This window comes from Accipiter gentilis, chromosome 21 (genome assembly GCF_929443795.1).
Source record: "Accipiter gentilis chromosome 21, bAccGen1.1, whole genome shotgun sequence".
NCBI classification, from domain to species: domain Eukaryota; kingdom Metazoa; phylum Chordata; class Aves; order Accipitriformes; family Accipitridae; genus Astur; species Astur gentilis.
The window spans coordinates 11,331,185-11,352,872 of NC_064900.1; the positions used below are offsets into that span (position 1 = coordinate 11,331,185).

Consider the following 21,688-nt stretch of genomic DNA (forward strand, 5'->3'; position numbering starts at 1 on the left):
CCGCCGCCCGTAACCGAGGCAACCCTCCCCACCAATCCCCGCCTGCCTCGGCCTCGAAGCCCGCCTCCTGACCCAATCACAGGAGCCCGGGGAGCCGAGAAGCCGCGCCTCTCCGCGGCGCGAACCACCAATGGCGGCGAGGCATGCCGGGTTGAACATCCAATCACAGCTCCAGAGCGGCGTGACAGCGGCAGGGACCGCCCCACTCCGGCTCTCCATACTACGCGCCGCGGTGGAGGGGGAGGGCTCGTAAAGCATCGGGCTTCCTCACTTCCGCTTAGTAACCATGGAGACGAGAGGCCGCGGCGCGGGCGAGAAGATGTCGCTGTGATTGTGCCCTTGGGCTAAGCATGGGCGGGCAGCAGCGGCTCTTTCCACAATTCTGCAGCGGAAAAGGCCTCACGGTGTGGGCCGCGGCCCGCAGTCACCCTTCAGCACGCGCGAGCTGTATTTCTTAAAGCTTTGCTGCTCTCCTCTGCCTGGCGGGTGGCTCGACCTTGGGCTGTTGCGTGCGCCTTTCCTCAGTTAAACATTAACCTAGCACTAAGCTGTGAACGTGCTACACCGTGCAGGCTGAGAGGAGGCAGCAACTGTACCTGCCGATAGCGAAGCTCGTGGCCTGAGGTGCGGTACTTTACAGGTGGATGTGTGAAAAAGTAAGTCCTGCGAGCAGAGGAGTTGTAGCCGGAGGTCAGCTGCAATTGCCAGTGGTGGTGGGGAAGCGCCGGTGGGAAAGCCGCTTCTCCCGGGAATGTGGGAGGCACACCTCACCTGCGTACTGCTAACACCAGCTGGGGTCTTTGAGGACAGACGCCGCTTCCCTTCGCTTCTTCCTGCATTTTGTTTGGCTTTTTGTAAGCCCTCTTCCCTAAAATGCTTGAGTCGCTCCTTAAGTTTCTTCTACTGGAAACCAAATAGCACACACGAGGCTTGAATTGTCCAGTGAAAATGAAGTACTAGTGAAATATTGTTAGAAAATAATTACCTAACCTAGCAGACAGCCCAAGGCACCTGCTGTTCTTGTTTCAGGTTACCAACTTTCTGAGAAGAGCGTCGTGATAATTTGTATCTTATGTTCTTTTTCTCCTGCGCCTGTACAGAATTTACCTTGCTCCCTGTGTCAAGTTCCTATGCTCTGCCTTAGTAAGAGAATTGCCGGTCTCTACTGCACCTGCGGTGCTCGTGCTCTCTTAATGCCTGAGCACAATCCCCAAGCGGCATCACCAGTGCTGTAGAAATTGCATTTCTGATGATAACTGATTTCTTCTGTTACTCAGTTACAGCTTGCAGGAGTTATCATTGAAGAGTTTGTTCAACAAAGCCAGGCAAAATAAATGGTTAAGAGAAAAAGCTTTTTAAACCCAAAGAGGGAGAAGTGAATGCAAAAGGTGTGGAAGCTTCACACATATAGAAACATGGTCCATGCTACATAAATGACTGCTTTCATTTATGGGACATGAATGGACTTGCACATTAAATCCTTGAGTTCTGATATGTGTGGGTGTGGCTGTGAAAGGAGCAGGAAAGAGGCAAAGTTCCACGGCTTCAGGAGAGCTGTATATTCGTTTTATTTTTTTTATATATACAAACCGTGCCCGCAAGAAACACCTGAAACAACACGAGTCTGAATTTTTTGGCTACTTGTGAAATCACAAAAGGTAAAAAAACCCCCAACATTCTAATAACAGCTCTATGGTGTTATAAGCGTATGAGGTGGGGGAAGTGGGGAATGTGGTATGTCTATATTGAGGTAAACCATAGTATTTTTGGTCTACTTCCTCCAACAATTTTTAATGTTTAGAATGTGGGAACCTTCTTCCTTTGGGAGTACTTCTCAACAACTGAAGTATGGAGTTAGCATTTAAGTCATAAGAGTTTCACTGGGGGGAGGCGGAGAATTAATTCTCTTTTCTACTGAGGAAAATGCCTCCTGAAGATTCAGTAGGGAAATTCTGGAAAGCTAGTATCATTGTGGCTAGTACAAGATTTTAGCAGTATGTGGTTAACATGGACTTTTTAGAACTTTACACATTTGTTTTTCTTGTTTGCTTGTTGGTAAAACTTGAAAACCTCAAGCATTTTCAGTCCTCATAAGTGTGCATGCGCTTGAAATGTGTGTATGGATTGACCGGCCTGTAGTTCACAAATGAGTTTCACCATGTCTAGTGCACACAGGTGACTCATGGGGGGTTACAAGAGCGACCCAGCCTTGGATTGCCTTGAGGCCCTGTCTCTCTGCAGAGGCAACTCATGGGGAGCTGTGTAGGCAGCTTAGCCCTGGGTTGGCTGATAAACCCTAAACTAAACAGAGCAGGTGCACCTGCACCTTTCAAACAACCAAAACCTGAACTGAGCCTTGAAATCCTGTAACAAATAGTATGCCCTGAGTCTCAATCCAACCACTATTCAGTTGCCTGAGGTAACTGGTAGCAAGGTAAAAAAAAAAAAAAAAACTGGAGGGTTTCAGCTTCAAGTTTCAAACAACCACCTTGTGTATTCAAACAATCACAGACCAGCAAAAGAAACATAAGAGGAAACTCCACTCAGATATACATAATCCACTCAGGCATATGTCATAATATACTGTCCTGGTTTCAGCTGGGATAGAGTTAACTGTCTTCCTAGTAGCTGGTACAGTGCTATGTTTTGAGTTCAGTATGAGAAGAATGTTGATAACACACTGATGTTTTCAGTTGTTGCTCAGTAGTGGTTAGACTAAAGTCAAGGATTTTTCAGCTTCTGACGCCCAGCCAGGGCACAAGAAGTTGGCACAGGACACAACCAGGGCACCTGACCCAAACTGGCCAACGGTGTATTCCATACCATGGGACGTCCCATCTAGTATAGGAACTGGGAAGTGTGGGGGGGAATCGCTGCTCGAGGACTAGCTGGGTGTCGGTCGGCAGGTGGTGAGCAATTGCCCTGCGCATCATTTGTACATTCCAATCCTTTCATTACTACTGTTGTCATTTTATTAGTGTTATCATTATCATTATTAGTTTCTTCTTTTCTCTTCTATTAAACAGTTCTTATCTCAACCCACGAGTTTTACTTTTTTTTTTTCCCCCCCGATTTCCTCCCCCATCCCACTGGATGGGGGGGAGTGAGTGAGCGGCTGCGTGGTGCTTAGTTGCTGGCTGGGGTTAAACCACGACATCCACTCAGACATAGTCATACACACCATTCCACAAGTCAGGGGATAAAAACCCTAAGATTCAGATTGAAAACTGGGGAGTCACTTAGCCAACTATACAGTTGGCTTGTGAAGGAGACCCTTCCCTCACTTGATCGGGACGCTGGTCGAGGCAGCTTCCCTGGGAGTGAGAGCCCTTACCTGGAGGGGTAAGTGAATGTTGTTTATGCTTTAAGTTTGTAAACGTGTGTGTGCTTGTGGTTGTCTGTGAATCTCTTGTGGTCGTACTAGTGTACTAGTCTTGCTTTTAAAATTGCAATAGTGCATTCCTCCATTGTATCTGTAAAACCTGAAATAGTGGCGTGTTATGTCTGTAAGTGAAGTTCAGTTAAATCATTTGCTTGAACCTTGCAGTTAAGTCTGCAAGTGAAGTTCAACTTGTTTGCTTGAACCTTGCAGTTAAGTGTTTTTCCACCACAATGTGCTGTTGTTAAGTTACCTTGAAAAGGAATTAATCAGAATCCTTTTTACTAAGGAATAAAGAACTTTTGTTTTACAGGATTAGGAGAATATTGCAATATGTATAGCTGTTCTCAAAGTGGGTCATAGAGGAAAGTTCACTCAGCAGAGATTGATCCCGATGCCTGTATGCTGGGTGAGTGCTCTGGTCAGGGTTCATATTGAATGCAGAGTTCAGAGATAATGTAGGTCGGGCATGTGGTTTGGTTACTGACTAACAGAAGAGAGATAAAGCATGTGACTTTTGATGTTCATTTTCTATAGTGGCCAAAGCAAGTGCAGTGTTGCCCCTACCACTACCTGAGCTGTTCAGTATGTCTTGGAAGATGCATTTTAGTCCTGTGCCTTGCTCTCAGAAACCCTGGCTGAGCCTGTGGTGGTTCAGTAGGAAATAGGTCTCCTGGAAACTAGAGCATCAGTAACTGATGTGACTACAGTGCTCTTAATTCTAGTTGTGCACTGTCTGTATAATTTCGTATTTATATTTCACTACAAAGCCTTAGGGCTTGATTTGTTGCTTGTGCCATTTAGGCCTGTAACAAACAGGAAAAGCATGTTTCTTCAGTACTTTGCAGTGTGACTCTAACTATCAGCATACATATGCCTGTAAGACCCCAGACTTCTGAAAAGAAGACTGGCCAGACCCTACACTCCTCAGGTGTTTCTACAGACCGACAAACATTTTTCTCAGCACACTATGCTGGGAAGATCCAAAGCTAAGAACATGAAATTGTGCTTGGCTGTTTTTCCTTAGTGGCCTGTTCATGAATGATTAAGATTAATGTTCCCTAGCCCTGTAAGAATACTGTGGGTAAACACTTTCTATTTATTAAAAATTAACAGCAAGTATCAATCTGCAAGGGATTATATGTAATGAGAGGACCTCAACTGTTATGAAATATATAGCATTACAGGCCAAAAATCTGGGACAAGGCTGTGCGAACAAAAAACATCATACAAAAGCCTACAGTCCTGAATAAATTGTACAAAGGAAATTATTTAATTAGAGTCCGTATTTTACCTGCATTTAAACAGGTTTTCTCCCCTCCTTTTATGTTGTCAGTTTGACATGAGTCTACCATGAACCAAAGAAGACATGAAGGGACAGAAAATACCATCTCTTCTCATCTATTTATTTTGCATAGGTGCTACACTTTGGGGTAGGTTTTAGCTCTATTTTTTATGAAAAACAATAAAGACAATTATTACTCATTTTTTTAATAGGGGGGAATGAATTAATTCAAACACTGTTTATTAATGGTAAAGAATCAATCTGGGGCAATGTAAAACACTTCTGAAGCAAAAGATGTCTGTTTGGAAGATGGCTGCACAGATGGCCATGGCCGTTGAGCACACTGAGAACCTAAATGGTTACCTGCCAGCGTTTCTGCCCACAGCTTGGCTGCTTGGAGCGCGTTGTGTGACTGCTCAGCAGGCAGAAGTTGTCCGTTCGTACTGAAAATGGTTTGAAGTACATTGGTTGACTTTGCACTGAGAAGACTAAGGAAAAGTCATTCGGATTGCCCTGCCAGATGAGCTGGAGAGGGCATAAAAATTTCCCAGATGACAGCTGCAGCCGGACGCTCGCTACCAGCCTAACAGGTTGTCTGGCCTTGGCCAAGAAGGTCCATACGACAATGCTGAATTATTGCAGTCAGTTTTTTAAAAAAATTAATTTAAAATTGTTCTTTTATGCCAGAAAGGCCTAAATTAAATGTTAACAGCAATTAGATGCTACCACTTATGTGAATTAATTTTGAGGAATCCACACCTTAATTACCTCTGGGGCCTGGGACAGAGTTTCCTGATGCTGTCTGTAGTAGTGAAGGTATTTCCAGAAGTTCTGTCCTTCCTGTCAGTTGCACCATCACGTCCTTTTTTTTCTGTGACGGTACAACTGCTTGGCACTATGTGAGGTTATTGGTAACGCGGGTCATTGCAACACGGCACTATGAATGTTTGAGTGAGTAACAAGCTGCAGCTCAAAAGGTTTTGAGGTTGAAGGTGTACTTTTGGAAACGCATTTGAAGCTCGGGTGGTAAGGTGGTGGTGTGCCGATTTGCGTACGTAGGTGCTTACTCAGGATATCTGCTTAAACTGATTGTAAGTTCAAAGACTAGAGCTCTGCATTATAGTATTGATTAAACTGAATGAAGACCCTTGCTGTCCCAGAGACATGCCCCAGAAAGCTGTGAAAGAGCCGTTGGCACGCTTGGTAGGAATGTGCTGCCTGCCACAGCATTTTTTGTCAGGGATAAGGAGGGGCAGATATACGCTTGTAGACTAAATTTAACTTATTTGTTTGTACTTCCGGGCTTTAGGTTTTACAGAACAGGAAACGGTAACGGGGCTGTTTTCCAAGGATTGCATCCTCCCTTGTCCTTTCCAAGCTGGGGATGATGAAGTAATTTATTGGAAGAAAGGGGAAAAAAACGTGCACAGCTACTACTACCAGAGGGATCAGCTGGAAAGGCAAGACTCATATTACAGACACAGAACACACCTTTTCCACGAGAACATTCCTAGTGGAAATGCCTCCTTGAAACTTAGTAACCTGACCTTGACTGATGAGGGCCGTTATAATTGCTATGTGGGAACAAGGCAAACTAAAACAGAAGTGGAAGTCATGCTGCATGTAAGAGGTCGGTAAGACATCAGAACTGCTTGGGTTGTGCCAGTGGAAATGGGATTACACCAACAGATTTTCTTGTGTTATTTTTCACATGGAATCAAAATCCTCTAACCCCATAGAGCACCTTTTGAGCCTGATGGTTTTGTCAAGCAATTCATTCTCTCTGATGAAATGTTGTAACATAAGTTGAAAAATTACAGTGCAGGACTTGTTCTCATAACCTACTGCACTGTGATTTCTAAGGGGTAATTAGGTAGTATACTTGAGTTTTAAAACATTGTTTGGCTTCTCAGAACAGTACTGACCCTGGCATTGACAGTAAATAGTGCTATGCTTTCTTCTCACATCAAACACAGATTAAATTTTGTTCTCAGTTATGTTTATGCTCCCCAATGTTATTTCAAAAGACCAATCACTTCAAGTTAAAAAGGATTTTGAAAGTATTAGGATTGATTTTTTAATTTTCATATATATTTTTTTAATTTACAGTTTCCTCTTATTATGCACTGGAATACCAAAAGACAGACACAGAAAGGATGCTGAAGTGCTATGCCTTTCTTGCTTACCCAGCACCACGTATATCTTGGGTACAAGGCAATACATCCATCCAAGAAACATATCAGGAGGAAACCAGGGATGGAGTTCTCTATTCTCTTAGAAGTGATCAGAACATTATAAACACAGCTGATACTTACTACTGTCATATTCATCTCCCTCATGAAGAGTGGGCTGCTGAATGGAAGATGCGAGGTAGGAATGAATGGAATTCTCTTCCTGCATCGTTACTGAATGTAACAGATGGTTTCAGAGCCGAATTAAATACAGTATTTCTGCAGTGGGGCAACATGGATATGGGATGGTGCAACAGGATGCACCTTCCTCTTTGAAACTTGTCTGTTACAATTACAAGGCAGCTTATGTCCAAGAAGTAGGGATGAGAGGGGATAGCGCACACTTTGTAAGTTAGCTGTACTCTGAAGATTTCTTCCATATCAGTTTCACGTTTCAAGAGGTGCCTAATAATCAAACTTTACACTCTATCAAGAAAAGAATGGACAAAATACATGGAAACCTTAGTGAACTTGTGGGCCCTGATGGCCCGCTGAAATGTGGCCAGACACTTTCAGTTCCTAATCCACTGCATATGCTTCAGAAGTAGAGTGCAGTTTTTCATTTACATACAATAGCTTACAGTGTGGAAGGTTTCAAGTATGGCATCATTGTAGGTAACAAGTGCACTATAAGTGTCTATTTTGTTAATCTATCTTTCTAATCCACAAGAGAAAAAGGTACATTTCATTACACTTGTTTGAATTTCTCTGCATCCATCTATCCTCTCACTGCAACATTTTGAAAATATACTGATTTTCTTTTCCTTATGTAATAGCAGTGTGGGATACAGTTTTGTTTTGTCCTCACGGTTTTCAGCCCCACACCTCTGTTCATTCAGCCCCACACACAAAAACCAAGCATGGTAGTACCATGTCAAAATAATGTATTAGTTTCCCCTCCAGCAGACTGCCAGCCACCACAGGCTCCTCTGATTTTCCTTCCTTTGCAGCAAATCCCTGCTGTCAAATTGATAGTTGTGCTATGATATTAATTTGTCTTATATTAGTATTTTATACATTAGTTCAACTTACCTGCTCTCTCCTTTCCCTTCCTTTTTTTTTTTTTTAAAAGCTATTCACTAATTGTAAGTGTTCCACACAGACAGGTAAAGTACTTAAGTCCACCATAGCTGAAAGTTATTTCTAACTAAATACAGTCTTTTCTTCTTTTAATTAGATTATGTTGTAACAGTTTTACCCTTTTGCTTTAAATGTGCAGGTATCTGATTAGTTGCATTTTCTCTCTGCTCCCAACATGTGGAATTTCATGCTACTTTACACAGTAACTTAGACTAGGCTGAATTACTTTTATTAATGAGCCCCTCCCAGTTAGAGGAGAAATAGGCAAATGAAAACAAAATTTTCAGAAGTATGGCTAATACCAATTAGATGTTTTTATTTTTTTAATGTAAGATAGGTTTGCTTTTAAATTCTTCAGATGCTTCTAGAAGCATACTGTGATGTTTGAATATATCCAAATAGTGAAATATGTTTTTATATTTGTCCACAGTATTATTGGACTTCAGAAAAAAAATCAGAAAATGTCTAAATAACCTTCACAGTATTTCTTCAATTATCTGTTTCAGACCAACTGTCTAACATGGAAGGAAGTAGCACTGCAATTCCTTGTGAATACAGCAATAACACTGCAAACACTGAAGGTTTCAGTGTTGTCTGGACTTTCAACAGAAATGCAGTGATTTCAGTCCTGGCCTCCTTCAATGGTACATCTCACTCTTACCAGCCTCGAGTCCAGATTAACCAAAATGACTTTTCACTGATGTTGCGTGATCTTACTGCAAACGACAGTGGAGAATATCTGTGTAACATTTCAACACCTCACTACACAAAACTTACTGTGAGAACTTTGCAAGTTGGTAAGTTGCTGCTCTTTCCATTTTGGAGGATGGGTACCAGTGAGGGGAATGCAGGGCCAAAGGGTCAATCAGAAATCTGTAAAATATTGAGAAAAATCACCTTCTATAATTAGTACGGGTGGGTAGAAGAGATATTTTATTATTTTTGTCCCAAGAAAAAAAAAAGTTACCTAAGATGTATTTATTTAAAGACTTGAATTTTTTTTCTTTCAATTTGCAGCTTGTTGTGGTAAAGGTCTCAAAATTGGTGGCTGCCCTCAGTTGCCACTGACTGCCCCCAGAGCTAAGGGTACAGGGAAACTCTCAAAATCATGTCCCAAATGCTCCGCTAACAGCAAATATGGTCTTTAAATGTAGCAGGGAGATGAAGAGAAGCCCAAAGATGTGGTATAAATTTGCCTGCAGAAGAAACCTTGTTGATGAGAACACACAGTTGTTATTTTCAAAGCCTTAATTCTACACAGCAGGTCTTTTTTAGACCTGGGGATATGTATGTTTATATGCATGCCTGTGTTTTTATGAACTGTAGTAAGTTTCCAGCTCTGAACTCTTAGTTACACTTATTTCATTGTCTCCAGTTTCAAGGAGGCTTACTGGTTAATTTTTCTACCTATTGAAAACTCTTACTGAAGGTTAAAAAAATTTACACCAGCTTTCTACAATTATAGTGCAAACAAACTACAGATTTGTTCAAAAATAGTATGGTGTTTGGGATGCAGCCTCCTTAAATCTCAGTCCAAAGAGAGGAGAAAAAAACCCATTCAAACAGTATAACATAGGCATTATATACAATTAAATACAATCACCTAAAAGCCTGAGAACTAATATAGGACACTTCATTTGGTGGTTTTTTTTTTTTAAGAAGAAGAGAACTTGAAACAGCCAGTAGGACGTAAAAATCAGGGGCAACATAGCAGAAATGGGGCTAGAATAAGTGATAACAACTGCATATTTTTGTCTTCCTTTCTCCACCTTCCCCCATGATAGCTTAATTTCAGTCCGAAATCTTGATATAGGGTTATTTTAAATGCTATATGCAAACCTGAAGGAGGAGATTTAGATAAAAGAAAACAGTTAAGTCAGATAAACACACTTACTTGCAGCTCAAATTCCAGCATGATCTTTCTTATCCTGTAAACCTAATATTGTGCCTCTTGAAGCGGAGAGTATTGAACACCTCCAAGGAGTTACACACTTAACTGATGGTCCTAATTTATGTGCACAAGTCCATCAGTCTCCCTGTACATTTACTGGAGACACAAGCACCTGTTCAGTCCAAATGTGATCTGGATCAGCCTCTACAAATGCCTTTCTCTAGCTACTCTCTGCGGATGGATCTTATGGTAGCCATAGGTGATACAACTTGTCTCTTTAGTGGCTAAATTACTGTGCCGCTCACAGAATTTTCCTACTCGTAGACCAGAAATACATTATACAGAACAGAGATGACACTCACCAGAGACATTTGCATCTTTGTGGCAGCACAGGCTGAAAGCAGATAAGCAGATAGAGACAGCAGGGCATAAGGGAACGAGCTAGATCAGTATGTTGGATAGTGGTCATAGCACAGCAGCTGCTCAACCATCAGAAAGGTTTCCACGTGACACTGAAAAGGAGACTTTTAAGGGGAAAAGTGAGGTGAATTTGCAGTCATTTCAGAGGCCTTCTCCAGTGTAAAGACAGGTCACAGCTTAAAGCTGCTCTACCAAAGGAACTGACAAGATGTAACCATAGGTCTACGTGTGGGGACAGAGCCAAGCTAAAGGCAATGACTAGATTAAATGCTCTGTTTTGGCAGTTCTCATTTTTGAACTGTTTGCCAGACATCCATAGGTTGTTCCCAGAGGGGTGTAGAATTTTTGAAATTCTTTTGACGAGGTGCAGCAGTGGAAAGGAATCCTGAAGTAGAATAACTGTACTTAAAGGAATGAGTCCTCCTGGTCTGAGTGTTCTCACATTGAAATTGGCTGGAGTAACGAGATGCTTGGTGCCATGCAGAGGTTTCTGCTAGACAGGCTCTTATCTCCTGTGGAAACTGTTGTTAAAACCCACCTCAGGATCTGCTGCTTCTTGTGCCCACCTGGATTATATGGTTGCATCATGAAGTTGGGAAATGTTTTAGATGAAAGTTGCAAAGTTTTTGTAACAGAAATCATGAAATCTATGGTCTGGGCCGGATAACACTTATGGAGTTGTTCTACTGGAAGTCAGCAGCACCGTTAATAGCACCAAGCACTGTACCTGGGGGCAGTGTTTACCATACTGGGCACTTGATTGTTTTTAAATGGGACTTGTATTAAGAAGTTGTCAAATAATATTACATGAGCACACATGGAATTTTGTATCAGCACAATTAAGTAAAATAATCTGCTTTTAGCTATTGACACTTAAGTCATTAAAGTATCACTTTAAAGTCTTATAGTATGGGTCAAGTAACTTGAACATTCATGTATTAGTAGCATTAAGAAAAACCTGAGACATTCTCCCTAAATCCTAGCTTTTAGATTATAAAAAAGAGAAAAAACATAGCTTTGGTATACTTATTGAACAGTAGTGAACATTAATTTGTGATATAAAGCACTTCTGTTAAACTTTTTGGAATTTGTATTTTTAAAGAAAATGCAGGTAATACTGGGAAAATTGTGCTAGGAGTGATCGCTGCAGTGGTGGGAGCAGGAGGCTGTTTCTTGCTCTGGTTCAAGGTATGTACAATCACTAGGAAATTTATTTTTAAAGGCACTATTAAGCTTAAATCCAGACCTTGAATGTTTAACCAAAACATACATTTGATTTTCATGGGTTAAATATACAATGAAGGAAAATGTAGGATGATAAGTCTCAGCATAAATAAATTGTCCTTGTTCTTGCTATTTTCTATGTCCAGAAGGCCCTCCTTAGTACATCTATGCAATAGTATTTTGGTTGTAACAATGTTAACATGCCCTTCTCTTGACCAGATGCTCTCCTGTGCCCTACACAAAGATGAAAAAGTTGGTTACCCTTCACAAATACTTTCTGATAACTTGCTTTAAAAACAAACTGGTTAATTTTCCTTGTTTGTGTTTAAGACCAAAAAAAACCCAAACCAAAGCATGAAGTCCGTCAAGCAATACACATACCTAGTCTTCATTAGGGCTCAAATTACTATTTCAGTTATATCCAATGGCAAAGCTCACCAAAACTTCAGTGTGAAAAATTATACTAATTGCTTTGTTTAGGAGACTGTTTTAACCACATGATCCCTGATCTCATCTCTCTACACATCTCTCCCATTTACTGGAGTACAGCATCTTCTAGTGAATGCATTTTATTCCCGTGCATTTGTAATAGGCTGGCTCTCTTAGAATATTCTGTCTCCTTCCTCTGCATTTGTGGTGAGTATCCTTAAAAAAAGAACTTCAGCTCTTAGTCCTTAGGGTACATCTTTCTGCGTCTGACAGAAATATCCATGGGCATATCCATGGAGAGATATAACTTCAAACTCCCTGGGCCTTAACATTTTGTCACAGCCTGAATTTGGTAAGCTTCAGGAGACATTTTACAATGGTTACTGTGAGGTTTGACAAGAACACACCAGAAAGAAACTCTAAAATGATTGAGTCTCAGACTTTTTTCATTTTTCTCTCAGTTAAAGATTCACTTGCGTGCTTCTTACTAGTCAATTTTAATGCTAACATGCTTTAGAGATGATAACATACTTTTGATATGCAGCTGCTTAATTTAGAGAATTTAAGCAAGATTCATTTATCTTGGGACCTGTCGAGACCTTTACCACATCATAATCAGAGGAAGTGGAACAGTTTACAGGTTAACTCAGCTTCGGTTACGTTGATGGAGGACTAGATGGAAGAAACAGGAATGTTTCTGCGCTGTTATGTGGATGTTTATTTTACTCAGCTAATGTTAAAATGGAAAATACTGACTTATCTTTATAGTGAGTGTGTCTTGTTCTGTTCCCACTAGAGGATTAATTTTACAAATCAGTAGTTCTTACAAACATTTTTGTTTTGACTAGAAATGCAGAAGAAGAGAAGAAGTCATATGAGTACCTTGACATACCAGAAGAAAATCCCTCTCTGCACACACAGATGCTACTGAGATTGCTGCTGAAAAGAAAAAAGAGTTCCTTCACCTTCCCCATTGAGTTATACCAAGAGCCACATGGAAATACGATTATCTGAGCAACAGTAACAAACAACTAAACTGGCAGGAAAAAAAAAGTCAATTGACACTTGTATGTGAGGAGTCCGCATGAAAAATTGGAACTTGGATGTCCTAAAGGGGCAATGAAAAAGTTTCCACAGAAGATTCAGTTTTGAGGGATGGGGTTTTTTTTTCAGTATGAGGGAAAGAGGAGGCTTACTGTCTTGCACTTAATTCAGTATTTTAATTTCAAGCAAAGACAACTTCCCTGTTTAAAAGTGGAAGATATCTAAGAGAACACCCTATTTCTGAGCCACAGGCAGTTCTGATGGGACATGTCCCTCCACAGCATCTCCTGTGTCTCTCCTGCAGCAAAAGTCTTTTGGCTTGTAGTAGTGGAAGCTTCTGAACTGACTGTTCATATGAAAAAGTTTACTTTCTGCTTTCCTGCAAAACTCATACAGACTGACTGGCAGGACAGATGGAAGCTGGGTTATCCCATCTTTAAGGGCTGTTCCCCTGCACAGGTTTAATCTGTGCTGCTTTAACAATCTGCACATGAAATACATGAGACTGTGAAGCACGACTGGATTTGCCCTTGGTTTTGATTTTGTCAGAGATCTGCCAATTAGGATTTGTTCCAATATAATGAAGTGGGCTGTTGGCAAGATGTAATCTTTTATTGATCCCTGAGGCTTGGCAAAAAGAAAAAAGAAATGAATAGAATACACTATACAGTCTCTTTGGATTTTCACTTGATGTTTATTTCTCTAAGTGCTTATTTTTTTCTACATCTGCTTTCAGTTGTGCCTGATTATATCAAGCATCTTCTCATATCTGTCAGCTTCAGCTGTACTTATTCCTCTTCATGAACCTGAAATGCAATTGAGATAGTATACAACTATTAAAAATGTTGTATTGGTGTTGGGGAGGTTTTAGAGTAAGTTCACAAGCAAATGAGAAAAGCTTCTCCTCCCTGGTATTACCAGTTTGTATCTGAAATAGACTAGCACTGATCTAGCCAACTTGTGCCATCTTACTTTAACAATACAGGTTTCTTGTCCTCATGCTAGAGTATATATCCCTTTGATAGCAGATGACTTCTATACAATTCTGTTTCAACAGATGGTGGTGTTCTGAATCACACACACTTCCCAGAGTTTCCAGGAACATGGGTGCTAGTAGCAGTAGACAAGGTATTTCTAATGCTACATGATTAAAGTAGTCTCTCCAGTGCCTCTCTCTCCCCAAAGGAGATGGGTCATGACTTTTGGGACAGCACTCGCTGCCTGAACATGTTTCCTGGCAGCTACTGCCATTACTGCCACAAGTCCCTTTTTGTGGAGATGACACCTCTGCGTGTACCGTTGAGCTCATCTTTTGACAGCACACTACTCTGCTATGAACCAGAGCTGGAATAGGTGTTAGCAAACTAGCATCTGACTAATAAAAAAAGGCATCCACTTTTCTATGGCTGTTGCATATTTAAGGCAGAAAGAGGGTACTAGTAAGATACAGGGAATAAACAGCACTCTTAACAGTATTTAAAAAAATAAATTACTCTTATGGTTTACCAATTTCAGTGTCTGCGATGCCATGGCTTTGTGAACTTACATGGGTTTTCATTTTTTTTTGTAGGGCTGGAATAATTTAAAGAAAAATATGTGGAAATTTTTTACTTTTAAAAGCTGCAAAACTTTTTTTAAGCTTCAGTTACAGTACTGCTTCCATCATACATAGGTGTGTGAGAGACCAGATCTTCATGCAGTTTTAATGTAGCTCTGCTCTAGACAGTGGAGCTACAGTCATTTATAGCAGTAAAAGGTGACTTTATTAGTCCAATATGAAAGCAGAAACTGGAGTGTTTCCTTGCACAGAGTGGTGGATACGGAAGAAAGGAGGAGGGTGTTGGGATCAAGTGTGATAAAAATACCAAAATTATTTCCCCCCACACACTCTTTCTTAATTCAGGAGCTGTGACCCCCATAAAATTTATATGATGTTAAGGATGGCATTTTATGTTTCATTTGCAAATGAAATAAATAGATAAAGCAATGACCCAGCTGCTCTTACTATCATTCCCACAAATAATAACCCCACTCTTTGCTTGCCTTGTGGAAACCAGGGCAAGTTAGGTAAGCAAAAGCTTGCTTTCAGTTCCAGACCAAGTTCTTGGGCACCTTTTAGTTTCATCAATATTATTGTACTACCATTCTGCTCAAGTGCAAAACACCACAAATATATTTCTAATTACTAATGAGTTCCCAGCACCTAAGTGGCTAATCAGTAATATTTTCTTTTTATCCAGCTTTTCAAATCAATAGAAGTTCATTGAAAGAGCAATGTTAAAATATCTGGCAACTGCTAGTGCAGTAATCCCTGGGCTGTATTATATGCATAGAAATCCACATCATCAGAGGGAGAAAAAGATGGAGCTTTTTAATATCCCTTGAAAAAAACCACCACCACCACCACCAAAAACCCCAAATCACCAGGTCTGGAAACTTCTGGCTGCTGAGCACAGAAGTTAAATGACAACATCAAGAGGACAGAGAATTCATTTTGCCTAAGTATCAGATTTCTGTCCTAAAGGCTTGCCTTAATGTTAATGTAAAGGGCAGACTGAAACTAAAAAAATTTAGTAAACAAGAATTTTTTTCTAGTCCATGTTACTTTAAGAGATGTAACAGATCTTCCTGCATACACAGCATCCACTACTGTGTATTAAACAGTCACCTTTACCCCATGCGGTATAACCGTACCTTTTTCATGCCAATATCTCTTGACTTGCTCCTCAGCTTATTAACTTGAGATTCAGCTATTTCAGCCCTCTCTTCAGCATCATCCAGATCATGTTGCTGTTTTCTGTACTTCGAAAGGTACAGATTGGCTTGGGCTTCCTGGCAAGAGAAAACAGAGCAGCTGGTTTCCTCCTGTCCACGTGAAACAAAGCTTTCCATTTCAAGCAGGATGGAAAGTGCTCAGCATGACTAGGTAACAGCTGTATGGGAACCACTTGCCTCCTGGAGAACTGAGGTGGTTGTTTTATAGAGTTGATGTTTCCAGTGGCACTCTACATGTTAAGTGAACTGGGAGGCTCTCAATATGCCTTCTGAGGGACAAAGAGGAAAGTCTTTCCTGTTCCTTCCCTTCCCCCCTTCCCTTGCAAATTATACTGCAGTCTTAAGATAAAATTAAATACCTTTTCTTAAATACAGTCAACATATTTTCATCTATATTATAAATACATTTATACATACAGGTTTTATATGTACATAAATGCAAATATTAACACACAGAAAAAAATGTGTATTTGTACTAAAAGCTTTGTGGGTTTAGGACAATAAATTTCTCAAAGGTAAAAAGTCCCACATAGTTACTTACAGCTTCCTCTGCTTGGTGCTTGTAGCTCTTCACTTTTAATTGTAGCTTGTCAATCAGGTCCTGCATCCTGGCCAGATTCTTCTTATCTTCTTCTGACTGCATCAAAACACCATTAATTGGATTGCCAGCATAAAAAGGCCTAAAGCATCTCCCACAATGAAATAGGTATGGCTGCCATATATATAATTTTAGAAACATATAGTTCAAAAAACAAACAAGCAATATTGTGATCACCCTGTGTATAGATGAGAAAAATTTCTATAGATTGATTGAAGATGTATGTAAGCCTGGAGGCTGAGGACTAAAAGAGAGTAGCCTCCCCATTTATAGATATATGTAAATATATATACATATACACATACATCTATATGTGCACACACTTTCAGAAGTATACACATAAACACACACAGAGTTCCTTGCTCAGGGATGAGGAGCATGCTTGTCATTACACAGTGTGTCATTGTTGAGTGAAACAGACCTATATGTAGTTTCCATACTTAGAAATCTTGTTTGGAGGCATTTCTGGTAAAAGGAGCCAGGCTTAAGCTGTCACAGTCCATAAGCAGAAGGACGAGCTAATTCTGTCTGCCTGTGCTGGAGCACTGTATTCTAAGAAAACAACCTTCAGCCTCCGCATACAAAAGTCAGAGTAAAACAACAGGTAGGAGGCTAAATAATCTCCTAAAGCAGATGGGTGGGATTATCTTCTTAAGAATGCTGTTGAAAGCAAAAGGATCAGTGCTCTGTGCTGAAGACCTTTTTCAAAAGGCAAGCAGCAACGGTAGCTGTTAGCAAACCTGTGGGAGGCTCACAACTAGACCTCACTGCTCAGCAATAGGTGACAGAGCCCTGGGACTGCGTAACACTACACTGAGTGATGCATTAGAGTCAACTGAATCCTTCTGGCTCTTTTTTGCAACATCAGCACAGCTGAGAGACAGCTGGCCTTTGTCTTCTCTTGCAGTGTGAATAGTCATCTAAGCCTGCTCCGTATTTATACTGTGCTAAAACTGTCCAAATCCCAGCAACAGAGGCTTTCTACCATTAGTCACAATGAGTCAAGCGAGACGATGGTAGCCCTAGGGAGATGTTCCTCCTATCCCTAAAGCTTCCTACAGTCAGAAAGCTCCGGGTAATGCCATCCTTCATCCCTCACTGAAACACTGAGGCAACTTATGACACTGGGAGAACACATTTTTTTCCAGGGACCTAGTGGTTACTGGAGTCCTCAGCATACCTGATAAGTCAGCTCTTTTATGCGCCTCTCAAACTTGCGGGCTCCTTTTTGGGCATCTGAATTGCGACGGAGTTCAGTCTCGAGTTCATTCTCCAGTTCACGAACCTGCAAAAAAAGGAAAGCCCCATGCCATTATGCTGCTACGTCTATATAAAGCAGCAGACAATCTGATTCAGTTAAAGAGATACTAATTTCCTCAGCATCTCCATAGAGTCAAATTTCAGACACAGATAAAAATGTCACCTTTCTGTTCTGCGTTTTCATAAATGTATTTTAGCTGCACCAGCGGTCAAAGGTGCAGACATATGCAAAGGCCAAAAAAGTTTAACTGAAGCAAGCATTGGAGAGGCTTTTGCTGGTTTTAGGTGTTGGAGGTTTTTTTAATTCTTTCTTTAGTTAAGGGCTTGGTCATCTGCTGTGCTACAACAGCTCGTTGTAGCTGGATGACGAAGGGGAAGCTTGCTTCCCAGAACTGCTCACCTGCATTTTGTGAAACAGAGGGAAGTGTTCGTAGTATCCCTTATCGGCCTCTGTGAACGTATCAGGCAGCCCTAAGGCACCTCTGTGGTTCCCGTTCTGTAAGCAGGAGACAGTGGTCTGAAGCTGGATCACAAACTTACCCTGGATTCCAGTTTCTGGATCTGCTTCTTGCCACCTTTCAGGGCTATTTGTTCTGCTTCATCCAGTCGCTTCTGGAGGTCTTTAATGGTTTGCTCCATGTTCTTCTTCATTCTCTCTAAGTGAGCACTAGTATCCTGCTCCTTTTTAAGCTCCTCAGCCATCATTGCTGCCTGAAAAACAACCACATTTTACAGCAGCTCTCTTATGCTATTGGATTACGTCTCAGAAGAAATCATGGAAGATCGATCTTGGACTATCCCCTATTTGGATCATTTCACTGTACCCAAAGCTCCAGAGAATATCTTATGTGTGTGTATCTTGCCTGGACAGAGAAAATGCAAGGACAGAATAGCTTTGGAGGCCTTTTTTTCCTCCCTCTTCTAATGCTGTGATTTTAGACACCCCCCCCCCCCCCCCTTTGTTTTTTTTTTTAGTACCTGTGCTACATCATGTCCTCACTTATAAAGCCTACAAGTAAGCCTGTGCCATTCACTACAGACGTTTTAAGTAGAACTTATTAAAAATCTAATCTTGGTGTTTGAAGCTCTTGAAAGGTAGTAGCTTGAAACAAATGGCAGACAAATTTCCCCGTGCAGCCATAGACAAGAGCTGCCTGAGTTGCTGTAACAGCAGAGCACTTTCTGCAGTCTGTGCTGGGATGGAAAGCTCAGTCTCAACATCTTACATAGTCTCTGGCCGTTCTGTAAGACAGGTAACAAGGGTGCCAATTAGTAAATTCCTGCTTTGATGTTTGTGCCTGCCACCAAGAGCCATTTACAGATTTTGTACCCATCACTGAGCAGTCATCAGAAGACGGCAGTCATTGCAATCCAGGCTGGAGCTGAATCAAGGACAATCAGCATCTCCTCTCTGGCAGGCAGTAATAGTGCTGTCAGCTGAGAAGCAGTAAAGACCATGGTACAGGAATAGCTTTGTCCAGGCACTGCAGACACATAACTCACAGAAACCTGCAGTCCTAGCTTTCATTTTATCTGTTGGTACGATGCAATACATCAGCTGAACTCTGAAGACATGGATTTCTCCAGGTCTGTGGGAAATTAAACTATACCTGCCCAAATTATGTCTTCCCTAGAGGAAGAATATATTCTGTGTCTCCTCCTGGGATCTTAGTGCTCCTGTTTTTCGAATAGGCACCTAGATCTAGGATACCCTGTTTGGGATTGAGTAATTTTGTTTCTCGCATCAGATTCTATGTACACCAGGAGACCAGTTAGCACTAGTTGAGTCTGAATTGGGTTAGCTTATGCAGGTGTATGATTTACCTGATTCAAAGGTGACATGACCTGAAACTTTGAGGATCGGTGGAAACTGCATTCCTGGGGCAAAAAGAAGCCCAACAAAACAACCAAAACCAAACCCCAAACATCAGGAAGAAGTCCTTCCTCTCTTTTTACCTCTAGCCTGTTTTTTTTTTGTAGTTTCATCTGTTATCTCCAGATAACTGTAGAGTGCTTTGTAGCAAGCACAGAAATGGCAACTTGGGAAATACTTTCTTGGTTCTCCGAAGATATTGAAGTACTGAAAAGAAGTGAGCAGGAGCCAGCCTACTTACATCTGTGATTGCTTTTTTGGCTTTTTCCTCTGCATTCCGGCACTCCTGGATTGATTCCTCCACTTCATTCTGCATCTGGGAAATGTCACCCTCCAGCTTCTTCTTTTGATTGATCAGGCTTGTGTTCTTTTATTAAATTTTCCCCAAAAGAACAGTGGAAAAGGAGGAAAAGTGATGATTAGAGATCAGGCTTACTGATTTTTGCATCTTCTGGATTACAGCAGTATTTGGGAAGGGAAACCCAGGTATGTGGTAAGGGCTGGCCTTTACTACATAGCTTAGCTTCAGACTGAGGGAATATTAAAAATACTCTCAAAGCTGTAAATATTCAGCTTTTGATCCAGATAAAATAATAAGCCAGAGGCTGAAATAGAAGAATGAATAAGGCAGTTCATCCTGGAAAACTAAAGATCCATAATCAGTTAGTCAATGACGTGATTAAAACAGAAGCCTCATGTCATCAATGTGCTGGAGGAAACATTGCAAAACATTGCCAGCCTGTAGCACATTTTCATTTCGTTCTGACCATTATTTGGTGAAGAGAAGATCTGGTTTTGTAGCAAAACTGCTGGCGCGTCAGGACATGCCCCTCCATGACCCTGTAAACACTGCAGTGTCCATCATGACAAAGTCCAAAGGCCTATCTTAATGAACACCTGTGATGTGGCAGAGTGCACTTTGCTGCGGGGTGATTTCCTGCCCTGCACAATACACCTATTTTTAGACCCAGCCTCTACAGTTGTCATTGCTGAGTAACATCAGCGACCTGTGCAAAAACATCACCTGCGTCGCTTCTCCAAAGAAACGCCTCGCCATCCCAGCCATGGCTTAACTAAAGCAGGAAACCGGTTTTACAGCACGGAAGAAGGAAAGAAATCAAATTTACTCTTGTTATCTTCCATCATTGCTTTTTCTGGAAACTGTTTAAAGCAGTTGGCTGAATCATCAATTCCAGCTAACTTGAAGGGAGTGAGGTGGCATATCTAGAGAGTGACTTACTTCCTCTCCTCATTTTCTCCCTTGAAGGAGGGCAGGGTGTGTCTGACTTATGATGGTCATGGACAAACACTCTTAGTGCTTAATAGGCAAGGCTCAGTTTAACCCAGAGAGGGAGAAAGCACAGAAAAAGCCAACCTGAGTGTGAAGCAGGTTCACACGTTCAGTGGCTTCCAGCAGTTCATGCTCTGCCAGCTTCCTTGCCCGTTCTGTCTGGTCCAGCAAAGCCCTCAGCTCATCCAGCTCTGACTGGAGAAGATTGTTCCTCCTGTCAGAGACTGCCAGCTGCTCCTTCAGATCTTCATTCACGTGTCCCGAGTCATCCAGTTGCACCTGAAGCTCCTATAACAAAACAGATGCTTTTTTACCAGTGCAACTCCATTTCAAGCCACTGCACTTACATAACAGGACCTCAGATTGCAGAAGTTGCCTTTGGGCCCACCCCAGGAATTTCAGTGCTGCTTTATTGGAGAAGGGCTTCCTCCACACTGTAAGCTGAATAGCTTTTGTGGTATGTGGTGCAACAGGGGAAAAACCTGTGTGTTCAAATCTGTAAGAGCTTGCAGTTCTGCCCAAGGCAGAACTAGCTGCTTAGGCATGGGAGAGGTGGTGACATAAGAAGTGTCTTAGCAAAGCACTTTTTTTTTTTTTAAGCTATTACAAATGTTGAAGCAAACAACAAAGCTGAATATACACACGCTCCCTGTACTCCAGCCAACTGACTTGCTCTCCACATTTAAAGGACTTGCAAGCTCACAAGAAAATCATAGATTTGCAGTTCCTCATGCTGTAGCCAGCAAGGGTTTTATGACTGGATCTCATCCAGCTTGTGTGCAAGTCTTGGAAGAAATCCATATTTCAGTATTCTCTTACACCAGATGTGATCACTAAGGGCTTTCCCTGCACGTCCTTGGGAGTAGTTTCTCTCTTGGTTATCATCACCATTGCTGTTTTGCTCTGTG

The 21,688-nt window shown here is 41.4% G+C and overlaps 2 protein-coding genes across 6 annotated transcripts in view; one reads left to right on the forward strand and one right to left on the reverse strand.

Annotated features, from left to right (window-relative positions):
- The first annotated feature begins 297 nt into the window (after positions 1 to 297).
- On the forward strand, positions 298 to 14,490 carry HHLA2 (HERV-H LTR-associating 2). Of its 5 annotated transcripts, none has more exons than XM_049824283.1 (7): positions 298 to 656; positions 1,101 to 1,658; positions 4,716 to 4,812; positions 5,974 to 6,294; positions 6,774 to 7,034; positions 8,482 to 8,772; positions 11,389 to 11,852. In XM_049824283.1, exons 3-7 carry the CDS (start codon positions 4,749 to 4,751, stop codon positions 11,535 to 11,537), a joined length of 1,086 nt encoding a protein of 361 aa, XP_049680240.1. In that variant the 5' UTR covers positions 298 to 656; positions 1,101 to 1,658; positions 4,716 to 4,748; the 3' UTR covers positions 11,538 to 11,852. The 5 variants fall into 5 exon arrangements, with proteins under 5 accessions (XP_049680240.1, XP_049680239.1, XP_049680244.1 ...); XM_049824287.1 differs by lacking the exon at positions 1,101 to 1,658 and adding an exon at positions 12,788 to 14,490 and having other exon boundaries at positions 300 to 656; positions 11,389 to 11,474; XM_049824282.1 differs by lacking the exon at positions 1,101 to 1,658.
- Positions 13,696 to 21,688, reverse strand: part of MYH15 (myosin heavy chain 15) — a 48,996-nt gene continuing 41,003 nt past the window's right edge. The window contains exons 37-43 of the mRNA XM_049824316.1: positions 20,865 to 21,068; positions 19,731 to 19,856; positions 18,157 to 18,327; positions 17,537 to 17,641; positions 16,300 to 16,395; positions 15,678 to 15,815; positions 13,696 to 13,789 (exon numbers count right to left, since the gene is read on the reverse strand). Of these exons, the coding sequence (XP_049680273.1) occupies positions 13,772 to 13,789; positions 15,678 to 15,815; positions 16,300 to 16,395; positions 17,537 to 17,641; positions 18,157 to 18,327; positions 19,731 to 19,856; positions 20,865 to 21,068 (858 nt within the window). The 3' untranslated portion in view covers positions 13,696 to 13,771. The remainder of the gene's footprint in view (positions 13,790 to 15,677; positions 15,816 to 16,299; positions 16,396 to 17,536; positions 17,642 to 18,156; positions 18,328 to 19,730; positions 19,857 to 20,864; positions 21,069 to 21,688) is intronic.